We start from the raw sequence: 18,117 nt of genomic DNA, 5'->3' as shown, positions 1-18,117 counted from the left end.
CACATCAGATACATTTAGAGTGATCACTTGAATTACAATACTATTATTCTTCACTTTAAAAAAGGATGCACATCATGGTTCCTTTAAATATTTATTCCTTTCGGAGCATTTAATATATGGTTTGAATTATAAAAATCTGATTTACATATAACTTCCCAGCATATTTATTGTATTAAAGCAAAGGTTCAACAGCACAGTGAAGGAAAAACATACAGAATAGAGTCAGTCAGACAGATGTGCAGATTCAAATTCCATCTGCACATACGAGTTGCACATGATACGGGGCTTATTACTTAACTGCTCTAAGCCTTAAATTCTTAATCTTTAAAGTGAGAATAAATGATACCAGTTCAGAAAGTTTGTTATGTAATTAAACAAAATAATGCACAGAAGGCACTGTATCTATTATAGGTTTTCATTACATTTTGAAACAGCTCACTATGTACAAGTAAGATTATGATTATGGTATGAATATTAAAACATTTTACTCACACAGAATGCATGTCTACCAATGTCTATATTTTTCAAGTGAAGAATTAATTTCTTAAATGAAAATGTAGTGCTCTTTTCATGAAGAGATTGTTTATAGTTCTGAAGGAATTATATGTGATGTTTCCATATGTTTCCTTTGGAGAAACCAGTTTTACATTACTTCCCCTCATTCATTCAAATATTTTTAGTAGGAAAAAAACAGAGTACGGAAATCAGACCATTAAATATGGACTCAAAAGTTTGTCAAGACTAGGACTTCACAAGCTAAATTTTTTCCACAAGATGTTAATAGATAATAGGTAAGAAAATTAAATGAATGTGAGAACTGAAACCCATCAACATCATGACATATCTAATTTAAGCTGTTTCTTTGTTTCTTAGTGGTACATAATTAATGGTACATGTTTACAATTCATGGCATCATATTCAATAAAATAAGGTAGAGCTTCAAAAGTCACCATGCATATTTGCATATCAAAAGATCCAAGAAATTCTGTTGAAAAGATACCAATTTAGAATTAAGAAATTTAAGAGTTTGGGATTCATGGTCTAAACTAGATTATTCCCCTGCTGTCAAGAAACCACCAACTATTTAAGATATTAATTTTAAAACTTCACATAACATTTGTTTGCTGTTTTTTAATTTACAAAGCTATTTCTAAAATGTTATCTTGTTTATAACAGGTAATGTTTACTCCAAGTTTATAGACAGGCACAAAGTTAAAAAAAATAAATAAAAATAGAAAATGCTTTTCCCACAATTACAACTGCCACCCACCTTTCCCTTTGCTGTTGCCTGCAGAGAGCCATCAGATAACTACACAATGCAAAGGGGAAAAAACACTCCTACCAAACAGACCACCAGCATATCCCATGAAACACAAAGCATTCAGCATCCATTGTTGTACCGAAGTGCTATTCAGTTATTGGGGCTGCCAGTGCCGGCCTCTTGCAGAGTTCCTAAGGTCAACAGATCGCTACCACTTTCTCCTGGCCCCCAAGCACATGTTCACCTGTTCGTTGCTGATCCTGCTTGGCCTCTGAGATTTTTCCCTAATCCCTCCTATAAGAATATTCACCAGCAATGACATTCACCCTCTATCTCTGGTTCAAATCTGTAAATGTTCAATATAGGTAGTTTAGCAAGTTGTAGACTTATTATCTCTCAACATTGCATTCCTTAAAGTTTTTCTGAATAATAAGGAAACCTATTGTTACTACTTTTTTTTTCTCTTTGTAGCTAACAGGCCCTATTCAAGTCATCCATCAAGCAAAAGCTTGCTGTGATGTCAAAGGAGGAAAGAATGAACTGAGCTTTAAGCAAGGCGAACAAATTGAAATAATCCGCATCACAGACAACCCTGAAGGAAAATGGTTGGGTAGAACAGCAAGGGGGTCATGTGAGTGAAAATTTCCCTATGACTTCAAAATGTTTTCTTTTTAAGCCAATATTAAATACGCAAATTCCTCTGGAACTACTGATAGGCATCAAGTTAGGAGAATGTTACAGGGTGGACAAAGGCAAGAAAGTTTTAAATGGCAGGAATAATTCCATCTTCACCTCATCCGTGTTATCTTTTTAGTGGGGAACAATGTAAAATTTTATATTATTACAGGGTGGAACAAAGGGCATTGTGTTCCTCAATGATGTTAAAAGGAAACAATGGTTCATGTGAATCACATTGGAATCTTTAAAACAGTCTCTAGGCTTACATTAAACTATAATACAACAGGACAAGATTTTGACAGAGTATAAATCACAATTGCAAGCAAATAAATAAAGGAAAATTTTAAAGAGCAAATGTCCAATTGATATATTACTCACAATTTTAAAATATTTACACTACAGTTGCCCTAACATAAATCTTTTCCTTTTTGGTAGATGGCTATATTAAAACAACTGCTGTAGAGATTGACTACGATTCTTTGAAGCGGAAAAAAACCTCACTTGCTGTTCTTTCAAGACCTATTGAGGATGACCAAGAAGTATATGATGATGTTGCAGAGCAGGACGATATTAGCAGGTACGTGCAAATACATATTGTAGAGCAGACCAGACAGTCTCCTTGTCAGAGATTATATATTTCAAGATGCTACAATTTTACCTTCCATATCTCTATCGCTAAACCCAATGACCACTTACAATAATCCCAAGATGGGTGAAGGGTCATCTAAAACTCCGTAGTCTTTTATTTTACTGTTTGAATATATATATATCAAGCACTACTTGAAATGTAATGGGCCATTTGCCAGGTCTTGTCAAATATGTTGTCATTTCAAAACACCGTTTTATAATATTTATTATGATTTGATCTTAGGGATATGCCTAATGTAAATATGATTTGGTAAAATATGAAGCATAAAATAAGCCCATTTTTTACTCTAAAATCTCTGAGTCTAAATATATTTGTTGTTATTATTTCAAAATATAACAGAAAAAAATAGTTTTTATTACAACTTCAGTTTTCTCTTTAAAATTAAAAATGATATTTAGAGGTTGTTTCTAATCTTTTGTTGCTTCAAAATATGTTGCAATAAATAATGTGAAATAATTAATTAATTAAAAAAGTAAAAAGTCAATTCCCTATGATCTTTGGGTATCAATTAAGGATCCAACTTCCCCTAGCCCGTTTATTCCACTAGGTTAAAGTGACCTTCCCTTTTAAAAGTATGGGAACACCTGCCTGGGCCAGAATGACAGAATAAGACATCCTTTCTGGAGGAGCAAGAGGAAAGATTGGCCATCTTCTCCTTGTACCCTTTCCTTCTCTACCTTCCCTTCTAAGCCTTACATTCTCTCTCCATCCTTTCCCCTCTGTCTCTTTGTCCCCGCTGTGATCTTCCTGTGTCCTTTCTTCTCCTTCATACTTTTCCATTCCCCTTCACCTTTCATTCCTTCTTTCCTCCAATACCTCCCTTTCCTATTAAAGCCGTGATCCCAAGTTGAAAGAAAAGATGGAGGAAAATCTCCAGCCCAGTTCAGAATCCTCATTTTTCTATGCCCACCTTTTGAAATTAGGAAACCTCCATTGTGATCCCAAAAAACACGATCTGGCCAGTGCGGTGTCTCACGCCTGTAATCCTAGCACTCTGGGAGGCAGAGGAGGGAGGATTGCTTGAGGTCAGGAGTTCAAGACCAGCCTGAGCAATATAGAAAGACCACATCTCTACAAAAAATAGAAACATTAGCCGGGCATGGTGGCACGCACCTGTAGTCCCAGCTACTTGGGAGACTGAGGCAGGAGGATAGCTAGAGCCCAGGAATCTGAGGTTTCAATGAACTATGATGACGCCACTGCACTCTACCTGAGATGACAGAGCGAGAGTCTGCCAAAAAAAAAACCAAAAAAAAAAAAAAAACAACGATCATTCTAGATCTTCATTCAGCTGGATAAAACTGTGTCTGCATTCTTCATAACTCAAATTTCAATGAAAAAAATTTAATTATCAATCATTTAAAAACCACCAAATTAGTAATATTCTTATAAAACATGAAGAATTTAATTTCCCTCTTAGAGTCTTTTACCTCATAATATCAATTAAACTTGTTATGCTGCTTTCTGGAAGTTTGTCTTTCTAACATAAATTACAGCCTGCTATGCCTTACCATGTTATGATCATAAATTATGTAAAACATGTCAAAACATGCAATACATGGACTAGAATTTGATTTGCGGATCACTTTAGTAATAAGAAACACATTGGCCCAGTTTGAGAGTCAGTAAATGCCAGTTTGGGGGTCAGATGAAGTTCCAAATGGTCATATTCTACAATTTACAGAATTTTCTGGACATGAGTATGTCAAGTATATTAACAAGATATATACTTTATATTTATCTTTTATTTATTTTTTAAAAGTACATTTTCTTTATTTTGTATTTAAAGAACCCCAGTTACATTAATAAATACATATTTACACTGCTGTGTATACTCAAGAATAAAAATAATAAATCCACAAGAAAGAAATGATGTTCTTAAAATGAAGTATTGTTTAACCATATTAGGTGAATATTTCCCAAAACTAACATTATTACCTTTTTCCATTTTATTAAATACATACATACCCCAACTCTGAAAACATGCTGTAGTTGGTAAACATGTAGCAGGAAAATAATCTTATATTTAATAAAGAATGAGGTTGGAAGAAGTGTATTGTATGGTTTTAATGCTCAGTATCTTCAACACATATAACACCACAATATTTACTAGCATCTATGCCTCTCTTATGCATACTTAATAAGAAAATTAAGGAAGAAGCTATTTCTATACGTGTTTTATTTTTGAAACTACAGCTGCTGCTGGCAGAGATCTTAAAACAGAACGTGCTTTGTTCTTAGTAGAAAAAGGAAAGATGCTGAATATAGTCGGCAGCTTGCCCTGGCAAGAATGAGAAGAGAAGGCATCATCTTCTCTTTCTCTACCCTCTGCATGCCCCCTGGTTCCTGCACTCTCTGCCCACCCTTTCCTGATTCCCCCATTGAGGAGAGATGGCTGCAGGCTTCCAACTCTGAGAATAGACATGAGGCTTCAAAACACAGGTCCTGACAGGTCCTTCTCTCCTTCTTCTCCACTAAAGCAATTTCTGTAATGAATATGACACATTGAAGGAAAGGAAATTACAAATGCAAATACCACTCTTCCATCACACAGCAAACCTTCCTCCTTCCACGTCTCTCTCTCTCTCCCTCCCCACCCTCCTCTCCACTCACACCCTCCTCTCTCTCTTCGTCTTCTTCCCATCTTCAAATGTTTTACATTCTGAACAGGCCATTTTAGGAAGTTGAAGAATTGCTCTAGAAATGAAATAAATGGGTTTGCTCCTGATCACCACAACCCTGTTCTGTAGGAATTGAGTATAAAAATTGCCAAGATGAAACATATTTGTCAGGAGTGGCAGCCAACCACGATGCAACTCTTCATGTAACTCCAACTGCCTGCTTCATGCTCAGAGAGGAGAGTCAGGGAAAATAAATGTAAAAATGGTACCTAAGCAAGTGAAGAGTGTACTGCAACTTCTTCAAAAGTCAATTCCTTATTTATACAGCAAAACGCTTATAACATGTTTTTCTCCAAAGTTCCATTAGCAGCAGTATGTTTTTATGTCTAAATTAAGGCAAGATCTGCATCAGATCACTTTCTTTTACTGACTTTTAACATCAAGGAATCAGATATGAGTACTATATAATTGCCCTGTTTGATGGCAACAGCAAACTGGTAACTGTTGCTGACAGATTAACCGAGGGGGAAAAGCAGGGGTATGGGGAGTGCCTCCAGGAGTAGAAGTGGGCTTGGGCAAGTCACTTAATGTATCAGAGCCTCAGTTTCTTTTCTGCAAAATGAGGTAATTAAATAGATGACTTCTGATATGTTTCCACTTCTCACAGTTGACATTTCCTTTGCTCTTACAGAATTCACATTTTAGTGAGAGATACAGGCAACAAAACAGACAATTACAACATAAATGCTAAAATAGGGAAACCACATAATGTTATGAAAGTAAATAAAAAAACACAGGCAATCTAGATTTAGAGAGTCAGGGGTCACACTATATTAAAAACTCTATGAATAAGATTTCAATTTTTAAAAAGTTCTCCCTTTAAAAAAATTTTAAGGCTATTGGACTAGGAGTACAATGCTGCAGTTATAAGATATTCAGAGAAGATTGAATTTAATGCAATGATAACTGCTCTATTATGATTTCTGGAATAATACCCTTGGGGTTTGTTTTAATAGTTATCTATGGAATGATGTAATAATGTATACTCTGAAAACTGCCTCATGGGAAAATGTTAAAAGGCAATAGTGTCATCGTTTTGAATACCATATGTAGTACTCTAACTCACTTAATTCTTGTTTTTTGTTTGTTTTGTTTTATTACCTTATTATTAGTCATCTGTTATGATAAGGAATATTTTTCTTCCTTATTGCATATAGCACCCTAATAAATTTTAACTGGAATATTATTTCCCTTTTGTGTAAGTGATCAATATATGTACTTCTCTTTTTGAGAGCTAAATAATTCATATATTAATTTAATATTTCTGGTTTTTTTTTTCTAGCCACAGTCAGAGTGGAAGTGGAGGTAAGTCACACACTTTCTTGATTACTTTTTGTATTGATACATAATATTTATACATATTTATGAAGGTATATCTGTAGTATTTTGTTACATGCATAGACTGTGTAATGATCAAGTTACTGTATTTAGGATATTCATCACCATGAACGTTTATCATTTCTATGTGTTGAGAACATTTCAAGTCCTCACTGCTGGCTATTTTCAAATGTGCGATACATTATTGTTAACTATAGTCACCCTACTCTACTATTGAACATTAGAACTTATTCCTTCTAACTGTATATCTGTACCCATTAACCAAGCACTCTTCCTCTTCCCCCACCCCGCCCAACACACACACCCTTCCCAGCCTCTGGGGTCTATCATTCTACTCTCTACCTTCATAATACCAACTTTTTCAGCTCCCACACATGAGTGAGTACATGCAATGTTTGTCTTTTTGTGTCTGGCTTATTTCACTTAACGACCAGCAGTTCCATCCATGTTGCTCCAAATGACATGATTTCATTTTTTTACGGCCAAACACTATTATATTGTATAAATATATCACACTTTTTAATCCATTCATCTGTTGATGGACACTTAAGTTGATTCCACATCTTTGCTGTTGTGAATAGTGCTGCAATAAATATGCAGGTTGATGTGTCATTTTGATATTTCCTTTCCTTTGCATAAATACCCTCAGTAGCAGGATTGCTGGATTGTATGGTAGTTCCACTTTTTAGTTTTTTGAGAAATCTCCATGCTGTTTTCCATAATGGCTGTACTAATTTACATTCCCACCAACAGTGTATGAGAGTTCCCTTTTCTCTGCATCCTCACCAGCATCTATTATTGTCTCTTTGATGATAGCCATTCTAACTGGGGTAAGATGGTATCTCATTGTGGTTTTGATTTGCATTTCCCTGATAATTCATGAGGTTGAGCATTTTTTCATATACCTGTTGGCCATTTGCATGTCTTCTTTTGAGAAATGTCTATTTAGATCCTTTGCCCACTTTTTAATTTTTGTCTGTGGGCTTTTGTTTTTGGGGGTTTGTTTGTTGTTTGTTTTGGGGGGGTTTTTTGGGGGGAGGTTGCTGTTGAGTTCCTTGTATATTCTAGATATTAGTCCTTTGTTAAATGAATAGTTTGCAAATATTTTATACCATTCAAGAGGTTGTCTTGCTGTTGGTTGTTTCTCTTGTTGTTCAGAAACTGTTTAGTTTAATATAGTCCCATTTGTCTTTTTGGTTTTGCCTGTGTTTTGGGGGTCCCAGATATAAAATTTTTGCCTAGACCAACGTCCTGGAGTGTTTCCCCTATGTATTTTTTATAATACTTTTATAGTTTTGGGTCTTATGTTTAAGCCTTTAATCCATTTTAAGTTGATTTTTTGTATATGGCAAGAGATGGTGTCTCATTTCATTCCTCTACATATGGATATCCAGTTTTCCCAGCACCATTTATTGAAGAGAATGTCTTTTTCCTAAAGTATGTTCTTGGTACCTTTGTCAAAAATCAGTTTGCTGTAAAATTGTGTTTAGTTCTGAGTTTTCTATTCTGTTCCATTGGCCTGTATGTCTGTTTTTATACCAATACCACGCTGTTTTGGTTATTGTAGCCTTGTAATATATTTTGAAGTCAAGTAGTGTGATGTCTCCAGCTTTGTTCATTTTGCTCAGGATTGCTTTGGCTATTTTGGCTCTTTTTTGGTTCCATATGAATTTGGGGATTTTTTTTTTTATTTCTGTGAAAAACATTGATATTTTTATAGGGATTGCATTGAATCTATTATTTAAATTGCTTTGGATAGTATGGTCATTTTAACAATATTAATTCTTCCAATCCATGAGCATAGGAAGCCACACACTTTTATCAGTAGTTTCTCTGTAAGTCTTCAATATTTTTGTGTAAATTAATGACAAAATGCTTTAACTTGCAAAATAATAAATTAGATATTAATGTGATCTAAAGAACACTAGCCTTGGAGCCAGTGAACTGGATTCTAGACCTGGCCACCAAGAGACTCCAAGCAAATCACTTCTTTCTTCCCAGTTTGTGATGGATCATAGGGTGACCCCACTCCAATGTGCCCAGCAAGGTCTTGATTTATGCCAGTTGGCTGAGCACAATTAATAACAGCATCCCCCTTCACTTTCAGAATTATCCTTGTTTGGACAATAACTTATATGGTCTCTTTGACTGTGGCTCCTCAAGACCCTTATATTTCCCAGCAGCAAAATAAAGGATTTGAACTAATACCTTGCAGAGCTAAAATTCTCATATGAAAAGTCAAATTTCAAATTCATTGTATGTATTTCTGCACATGGAAGGCATTCAGTAAACATTTGTTAAATATCTATCAAATAGCAAGGTTTCTGAGGAGCATACTGTAACAAATGGAACAAGAGTTTAACTTAAAAAAACACATATTAAAAAGGTTACCTTTCATTTCTTTCTTTGTTTTAAGCACCATCAATGTTTGCAAATTCACTTTTCATTTCATTTCATTCCATCTTCATTTATATCTTGATCAGTATCTTTTTCTAAGTGAGTTCTCACTCTTAACTAGATTTTTCATCGCCTCTTCACTTCTCTTTTTCAACGATAAGTATTTAACTCTATACCGTATTCAATTTTACTTTTTCTCATGTTTATTCTCCCCCATTCCTTTCAACTCAAGTCCATGGTACCTCTTATCACCTCTCACTTTTTATTGTAATTTTAGCCCCAATAATTCCTTATAAAATGACCAGCAAAGCAATAATCACATGAGAGTAGGAATGTAAAGGCTTTTTACTTGAATGATTAGTATAAAAGACAGTTTCTGCAGTTAAATAAGGAAGATCTATTGTCAAAATCTGTGACCATTACATGGCCAAATTATGAAATTAACAGCAGATTTTCCCCCTGTTCCAAATGAAGGGATGTTCCCACCACCACCAGATGATGACATTTATGATGGGATTGAAGAGGAAGATGCTGATGATGGGTAAGAACAATCAGGGAATTGCTTTTTGTAAATTATTGTATATGCTGAAACCTACTTTTGATTTCCAATTAGGACAAAACCAGAAAATAGTGTTCTTTGTTACATTACTCCAAATTAGTTGGGTATTTAACAGCAATAGCAAATCAGGAAGTGTAATTGCACTACACTTAAATGAAAGGGTAGATTGAAAGAATCTCAACGACTATGGCAAAAGAAGTGAAATAAAAGGATAAATTACAGGTATTGTAGATGTTTTTTCAAACCTTTTCTAATCATTTATTCATCAGTCAACAATTTACTTTTATAATAATCTCTGGAGAGTTTATCAGTTGCATAATTATCCCTTGTACAATGACATAATTATAGGCAACCCAAATAAATTGAGACCATATGCTATCTGTGGCAGAACCAGTACTGAATACTTAATCCTTTATCTTAATAATAAATATCTTTATAGTTATTATATTTAGTAATAAATTATAAAAATAAGCATTCTTTAGGTTAATAATAAAATAAATTTCTTTCCATTTTAAAAAAGCATACTTAAAAATTTTAAATCTATTAATTATTTAATTTTAATCATAAATGAAGCTAAAGTAATGTTTAAAACTTAATCCTAACTCACTTAACTTTAAATTTTAAGAACCAAGAGGACTCTCTCTTAATAGAAAAAAGTGATTAGCCTTATAGTAGCAGTATTCAAATTCCATGATCTATAAGCTTAATAGCATCATCTTGTTGAATACAATGCGTTGTTAATTGCCTGAATGATTAATGCAGCAAAATATAATCTGAATGTCCATGCAATGTCTTCACATACCACTAATTATTACATTCTGATCAATGCCTGCATGCTCCAAAGCTCCACACTACAGGTTGAAGAGAAGAGTAACACGTGGTCCTGGGGGATTTTGAAGATGTTAAAGGGGAAAGATGACAAAAAGAAAAGTATACGAGGGAAACCTAAAGTCTCTGAGTCAGACAGTAACGAAGGTTCATCGTAAGAATCAACCAACTAAATCCAGTGCACAATAACTACACTAATATTTATTTAATGAAATGCTACTAATATTCAATAATCAATAACCAAATTCTGATAGGCTTAAGCCATCTTAATGTTATTTTCCATTAATCATCTTAGTCTCATTTATGGTGTCATCCTTTAAACTCATGCATTACATAGAGGAGCCCAAGTATCCAAAATTATCATGTAGTTCAAAGATATATTTCACTTTCCCCACAAACGTGCATAAAAAGACACTTACACACAAGTACACACACACCCTCATACACTCATACACAAACATTCACACACTTCATTTAATAGGATTTTTTAACTGAACTATTTCATTTAAAAGCTCACAATTCCAATGCCGAATTTTACTATACAGTGTTTTATATTGACTACTCTTAAAAACATGCATTCTATTTTAAAAATTAATTTGTTAGAAATAAAGGACATGATTTGGAATTTCTTTTCTCTAAATACAGTATTTAAAATCTTTGTAACTCTGTTCCATAATAATGACATATTAATGCTATTTGAATTATATTTCTCCTATTGAAATCATTCTAAATATATTGAGTTTGTCCATAAAAACCAAGCCAAAATTTTTCTTTTTCTATCCCCAAAATAAGCCTGTAGTATAAATTCCATACATATGAATTTAAGAATCTTAATCATGTTTCCTTGTACAAAAAAGTCTTTCTCTTTTATGTATACCTAATGAATTCACCATATTTAACTAAAATCTTTGTAAGATATTAATTCTATATAGCATTCCTAATTTTAAACCCTTTTGTGAAACAGCAAAACAATAGTACAATAAAGAGTAGAATTGAAATTTTAAGAAAATGTGAGAAGTCCTCTCTTGAACAGTATTATGCAAATATAATCCTTACTTTAAAATAAGAGATTTTTTTCCTGCTTCAATTACACACCATTCAATTCTGATTTTGAATAGTTTGAATTAACGGTCCCTCACATTCTGCTTTAACCATTGATTCCTATCCTGTACACCACCACGCTTTCAATGCAGGGGAGGGGTGGGGTGTGTGTGTGTGTGTGTGTGTGTATTTAGAAGTCATAGTTCAGAAAATAATAAAAGCACAGGTCTTTTTTGTTGACACTAAATGCCATCTAATCCTGATATCAGGTCACTTCTATTAATAAGCTCTCACTCTCTAGTTTAAGTGGATATTCCTCTCATGCACCATTCTCCTGGGGGTATATATGTACATATTGGGGAAACGTGGTCATTTCCTTTGGCCTCTATTGATTTTGACTTTGCGTTTTTACTCTTTAATTCAACTAACTAGTTTTGGCCAGAGATATGTATGCCACAACGACTTAAAAATACTGAGTCCGTTAAATTTACTCTGGTGTGGTACTCAGAGTAAATTTTCTAATTAATATTCTATGTAAACCTCAGAACAAATCTGAAAACATGTGTCTAATGTCTGTGGGTAAAATAAGCCAATTGAGTGTCTTTCTTGACTGTTGACATTTTTGGCCAATATTGGGGTTCAAAACAGTCTTGCTAAATTCCAAATTGATGGACAGAAACTTGAATTTGGTGGAGAAATGGAGGATGAGAAAGGAATGGTGGTCAACAGATTAATTAGCCTTTATATTGCTCTGGGCTATTGGCTGTTCATACCTCTCCTATATAATCAATTTCCATGTTCATATCAGTCTGATTATAATTATGTTCTCATATTTTTTTCAGTTTCCCTTCTCCCCCTAAACAATTGGGTAAGTAATAAAAGCTAATTGTATATTCTGTATCTTTATTTCTTACAGATGGGGTAGTGGGAAAGCATTGGATATAGTCACAGTATCAGCATTAATGTCTTGACTCTGAAAATAATGAAGTATGTAACCTTGGGCAAGTAACTTCACCTGCGTGGCCACCATTGCTCAAGAATAAAATAGCAGGATGAGAAAAATTAAAAATATTGATGGTTTTTAAACTGTTCTTCCAGGAGCTGCTATGGAGTTAGGGATAAGTGGGAAGAAATAGGCATCAACAACCCCTATGTCCCCTTACCCCAATTCAGTCCAAGCTTAATATAAGGGACTTCTGCGTAAAGATATCTAAAACATGCTGGATTGTGTGCCAATAAGGCCCATTTAGATCTAATTTCTTTGATTTTTTAAATGTATAATTAATATTGTATTTGGAAATTTTTAAAGGTAGCACAGTGTCTTCCTAGTACAATTTCAATTATTTTTTATCCCTGATGAGACACATCTTTAAAAGATTTTTTAAAAATTTTCTTTGAACAAAATAAAATGTCTCATAAGAGTATTCAGGTGCTTTCAAAAAGTTTATTTAACTTAAAAATAAATTAAAAGAGCAAGCCAACACAGAGATAATCTATTCTTCCAAACATTTTATCTGACGTTAAAACTTTCTTTTCATTTATCAGTTTGAAAATAGGTAAAGGACTAACTCAATTTGATCGGTATCTGATGATATGCTTATATTCTAATTTACAATATTCAAAAAGTATTCAAAAAACTTTACTCCACAAAAAGTAGTTATAAAAATGGAACAAATATAATCAATTCAATGAAAAATGTGTTTCTTGTTTTAAGTTTTTTGTTCTCAAGTGTGTTTTAAGTACATGTGCATGGAGTAGAATTTTTTACTCTCTGGAAACCAATGATATTTTTCAAAGTATTTATTCTGGCTTTTTCATATAATTTGGCAAGTTTTATTCTGTGAAATTAATTAACCTGAATTCTCACACACACACATACACACACACGCAGAGATATATCTATATCTGTAGATACAGAGAGGGACAGAGAGAGAGAGAGAAACATTTAAAGGAAATCAATTCCTTGCCCTACCAGAGAGCATTTCAACTTTTTATGCTAATCATTCTTTAAAATATTTGCAATTTCTTCAGTTCACATCTTCAGCTTAATTTGCTGTAGAGCAACTGAACAGTTGCAGAGAGGAAACATTCTTCCCGACTTTATTAACAAGATGTCTAGAAGGAAGAAAAATATCTACAGATTGGAAAAGACATTGAATCCAGTTAAGGTCATGGCAGCTTTCCTGCCAATACTGTTTCTCAGCACCTACTGGTATCAGAAGTATCTTACTGAGAGAAATACTCTTTCCATTTGAAGGTGGTGCCACTCCTCCTATCACTGTAAAGTAAATGTTAATGAGGAACAGATCAGTGAGAGAAGGAAGGAACAGAGGGTTAGAGGGAGGAAGGGACATTTAAATAAAATGATATATATTATTACCAAAGCACTTGAAATCCCATAAGAATCTTGATTTCAAGCTCCACTTCATCCTGACAATCGCCAGTAATGTTGATTTGTTTGTCAGCAATTTGCTACTCCTTCCACTCATCACACTTGTAGATCTTCAAATAATCAATCAGAGTCACTGCTCCGTGGGTTTTTCTTTTTCCTTCTAGTTAACAATAGTTACAATTATGATCACTGGTACACTGGTTTTTTGAGGAAAATATAACAGACGCATCCAGGGAGATAAGAACCTCACCCCTTTAAGGAACAAGACAGTGCTTTCAGGGGAAATGTACCCAGAAACCAAGAAAATGTCTTTTATTCTCCCCAAAGCAATCTTTATATTAAAAACATCATTGATGGAGTGGTGGCTCACGCCTATTAATCCTAGCACTCTGGGAGGCCGAGGATTGCTTAAGCTCAGGAGTTCAAGACCAGCCTGGGCAAGAGCGAGACTCCATCTCTACTAAAAAATAATAAAAATAGAAAAATTAAGTGGGCGTGGTGACACGCACCTGTGGTCCCAGCTACTAGGGAGGCTGAGGCAGGAGGATCACTTGAACCCAGGAGTTTGAGATTGCAGTGATTTATGATCATGCCACTGCACTCTAGCCAGAATGACAGAGCAAGACTCTCTCTCTCTCTCTCAAAAAAAAAAAAAAAATATCTATATATATGTATCAAACAAAAGAAAATTCTTGAATGTTCATATCAAAATTTAAACTGACAATAGTTCAACCATTGGTATTCTGTCGTTCATTAGACATGGGAGATGAAGTTTACGATGATGTGGATACCTCTGATTTCCCTGCTCCGCCAGCAGAGATGAGGTAATTTAAATGCTTTAATTACAATGAAGTAATGAAAATTAGACTGCCCAAGAAAATTTAACTGAAATGAAAACGCACTGGGGTGCGTGTCTACTGTGTGCAATTATGTTTGCTCTGTCCTCTCTAAAGCTGTGTCTCTTTCTGATCCCATCTCTAACCCCTCTGCTGCATTTGTGAGTGGACAGCACCAATCCTCCTGCCCTTCCCCAAACCCTCCTCCCCCTCCCCCATTCTGCTCCTTGTCTCCTGATCAACCTCTGCCCTGTGACTCACCCATGTGTGCCTTCATTTATTCACTCATCCACTGGGAAAATATATTTGACATCCTGATCACAACTGATCTCACTGAGTCATCTGCTCCCTTTATTTTTGCTATTTTCCCCAACCTTTTTATCTTGAATATACTTCTTAGCTTACATCTCCGCCTTCACTTATCTTGTTCAGGCCACCTCTGTCCTCCACAAGATGGTCTCTTTTATGGAAAATAAAAAGGATGTTTTTTAAAGGGGCTTTTAGGTATGTCTCATTTTCATAAAAGCATCAGAATCTCAAAGGTTTCTTTCAAATTTGAAAAAAAAAAAAAAGTCAACAGTGAACAGTGACATTCTTCAGCTTACCTAAAGTTTCAATTTAATTTTAGGCTAATGTTGGATGAAAATCTGTTTAGATCAGTTAATACAAAAGGAGACCCTGTTGAAAATTCTTTTGAAATAGAAAATAACATGGTAAGGTGCCTTCTCATATACCAATAAATGTGCAAGATGATCTGATACATACTGTGTATAAAAGCAAGAACACTTCCCTAGATTTTTCAAGAAAAAGGAAAGATGAATAAAAAGGTCTTGTATTTGATAGGTTAAAGGATGAAAGTAACATAAATGGAATACAGTAAGTGGTGTCTTCTGAGCTGTACTGGTAAAAATGCATGAGTGAACTCCAAAGTATTTATTTTTTACCAACGTTGTTAAACTAATTTTATTGAACTCGCAAGTGTATCAAGATCAAAGAATCTGAAGGGAAAATATGCTGTCATTCAAAGAGGAAGATTAAGTTCCACAAGCAAAACAAATAAGAAAGATGAAAAGAGAGTCATTCTCCCTGAAACAAAAATCTAATCTTAGTAATATGTTCGAGTTTTAATATTTCTCACCATTGGTGTTTCAATCCTTGACAGTTTCCAATGCGTTTTTTCGTTTTATATTACTGTAGAAACGCCACCACATTCCATAAACTAGCTCTCTAGAAATCCAGAGCCACACGCTGGCCCTTTTCTCCAAGCAAAATAAATCCCAGCTGACAAAACTGTATTTGATATGGACTGTTTTCTTCCTGATTTCTTATTTTCAGAGTTTAAAACAAGTTTGTGTTCTCTAACATGGCATTCTATTTTTAAATAAATTTTGACACATTATTTTCAAAGATAGTTTGTAGAGCATTTTAAACTTTCATGTATGTTCTGATAGCCTCAGAGGGCTCGCCTGGGGCAATGATTTCAGCAGTGCCCAGACTACCGTAGGCGGGAGGTACGGGGAGCAGAGGCAGACCCTCATACGGGACACTGTGCCAGTTCTCACAGCGAACCAGCTAAATGCTAAGATTTAAAAATTAAGAATCTAATATTTTAAATAAATTGGTTACAGACAAAACTTTATCTTAAATTATCTAAAAATCATCAGTGTGTAAAATGTTTCATGATTCACGCATATCCTAATTTTAAAATTCCCTTCTGAAGAGATTCACATCCCTTCCCTAACATCCATACTTAACCCTAGTGAATAGTTCTCAACCTTGGTTACAAATTAATATCAACTGGGAGCCTTTAAAATATGTATATTAGTACCTGAACCCCACTCAGACTGAATTAGAATTTTAAATTAATGTAAATTAAATTAGAATTTCCAGGAATCGGGCAAGGGTATGGTATATTTTGAAAGCTTCCCAGGTGATCCCATGTGTAGCCAGGCTAGAAAGTCACTTCTTGGACTTATTCACCTATATGATAGTTATTGACTTCCGTCTGTTTAGTATCTATGAGATACGGTGAATTTCTATACCTGGATTCTAGGGTTTTTTAAAAAATATTAGGTCCATTAATTGATCAAAATACTTAGGGTATGTTTCTCTTTCTCTCTCATGCGCCTCTCTCTCACATACACACCCACAAAAGGACAATTGATAAAATGATCAAGATAAAGATTGAATATTAGCCATCTTCTTTAAGAAGCTCCTTCTTACAATATCTAAAATCTAAACTTTTACCTAAAATTTTTTCATTAACCTATACTCTGGCTCCGTTTTAAGTAGATGTGAAAAACTTAGCACATAAACTTTGTAAAGCCATAAAAATCAGTTTTTAAAAAGTGTTCTTTTTAAAAAAGCCTTTTCTATGACATTGATTAAGCCATTTAATCATCTGGGAAGGGCTGAAAATATAGAGGGGGTTGAAGAATAGGTTGAATCATATAAAACCACTGATATGCAACCCTGTTTGAATTATGACTCAGTGATTTTATATGACTCAGTAAAACAGAGAATCTCTCACTTCCATTCTAACTCTCACGATCTGTACTCTCTTGAAGATTCCTTTATGCATTACAAAATGTCATCATTTATTACAATAAGTATTGGATTTCTAAGGAAAAGAATTAATGGAAAACAAAATTTAGCAAAAATTTAGTATTAGGAATTAAATCTTTCTTATACACTATTATTTTTATATTTTCTTAACAAAGTATTGTTTTTATGTGTGTTCTGCCATTCTAGTCAAGGAATCAATATTGGAAAGTCTAAGACAGAAGAAAAAGACCCTAAGAAGCTAAAAAAGCAAGAAAAAGAAGAAAAAGACTTCAGGAAAAAATTTAAAGTATGTAATATTTAAATATTAAACAAAGTTCAAAGCACTGATGAAAAAACCCATGATTTTTAAGTTCCAAAATGCACATTTTAAAAGTGTAATAATCAATATTACAGTTAGCCATCATAGCTCCTTTATTTTATACAAAATTTGTTTTACATTTAAATTTATTCCTATAAGAGATTAAGCAAGCTGTAATACATGCACAAAATACATACTGTGATAATCATCTAAATTTAGTTGTCCTTCGTACCTTGATAAGAAGATACTAAAAATAGTTGTTATATTAGATTTGTGAGGTTATGAGTGGTTTTCCCCCAGAAATTTTCTTTAATCTTCTTACCCATCTTTTGAAAACACTGAACTATTTAGCAAAGACTTTCATAATAAATCTGTCAATAAATGAGTTACTGGCCAGGTGCGGTGGCTCATGCCTGTAATCCTAGCACTCTGGGAGGCCAATGCGGGTGGATTGTTTGAGCTCAGGAGTTCGAGACCAGCCTGAGCAAGAGCAAGACCCTGTCTCTACTAAAAAAGAGAAAAAAAAAAAAAAAGAAAGCAATTAGCTGGACATCTAAAAATATATATAGAAAAAATTAGCCGGGCATGGTGGTA

The 18,117-nt window shown here is 34.1% G+C and overlaps 1 protein-coding gene across 1 annotated transcript in view; it reads left to right on the top strand.

The window, feature by feature from the left end:
• Nucleotides 1-18,117, top strand: part of FYB1 (FYN binding protein 1) — an 85,397-nt gene that overhangs the window by 55,426 nt on the left and 11,854 nt on the right. The window contains exons 7-14 of the mRNA XM_069492158.1: nt 1,733-1,892; nt 2,375-2,516; nt 6,552-6,574; nt 9,479-9,545; nt 10,408-10,545; nt 12,275-12,300; nt 14,582-14,648; nt 17,412-17,511. Coding sequence (XP_069348259.1) covers nt 1,733-1,892; nt 2,375-2,516; nt 6,552-6,574; nt 9,479-9,545; nt 10,408-10,545; nt 12,275-12,300; nt 14,582-14,648; nt 17,412-17,511 — 723 coding nt within the window. The remainder of the gene's footprint in view (nt 1-1,732; nt 1,893-2,374; nt 2,517-6,551; nt 6,575-9,478; nt 9,546-10,407; nt 10,546-12,274; nt 12,301-14,581; nt 14,649-17,411; nt 17,512-18,117) is intronic.

Source organism: Eulemur rufifrons, chromosome 17, assembly GCF_041146395.1.
Source record: "Eulemur rufifrons isolate Redbay chromosome 17, OSU_ERuf_1, whole genome shotgun sequence".
Lineage (NCBI taxonomy): Eukaryota > Metazoa > Chordata > Mammalia > Primates > Lemuridae > Eulemur > Eulemur rufifrons.
This window is presented reverse-complemented; position numbering and strand designations above follow the sequence as displayed.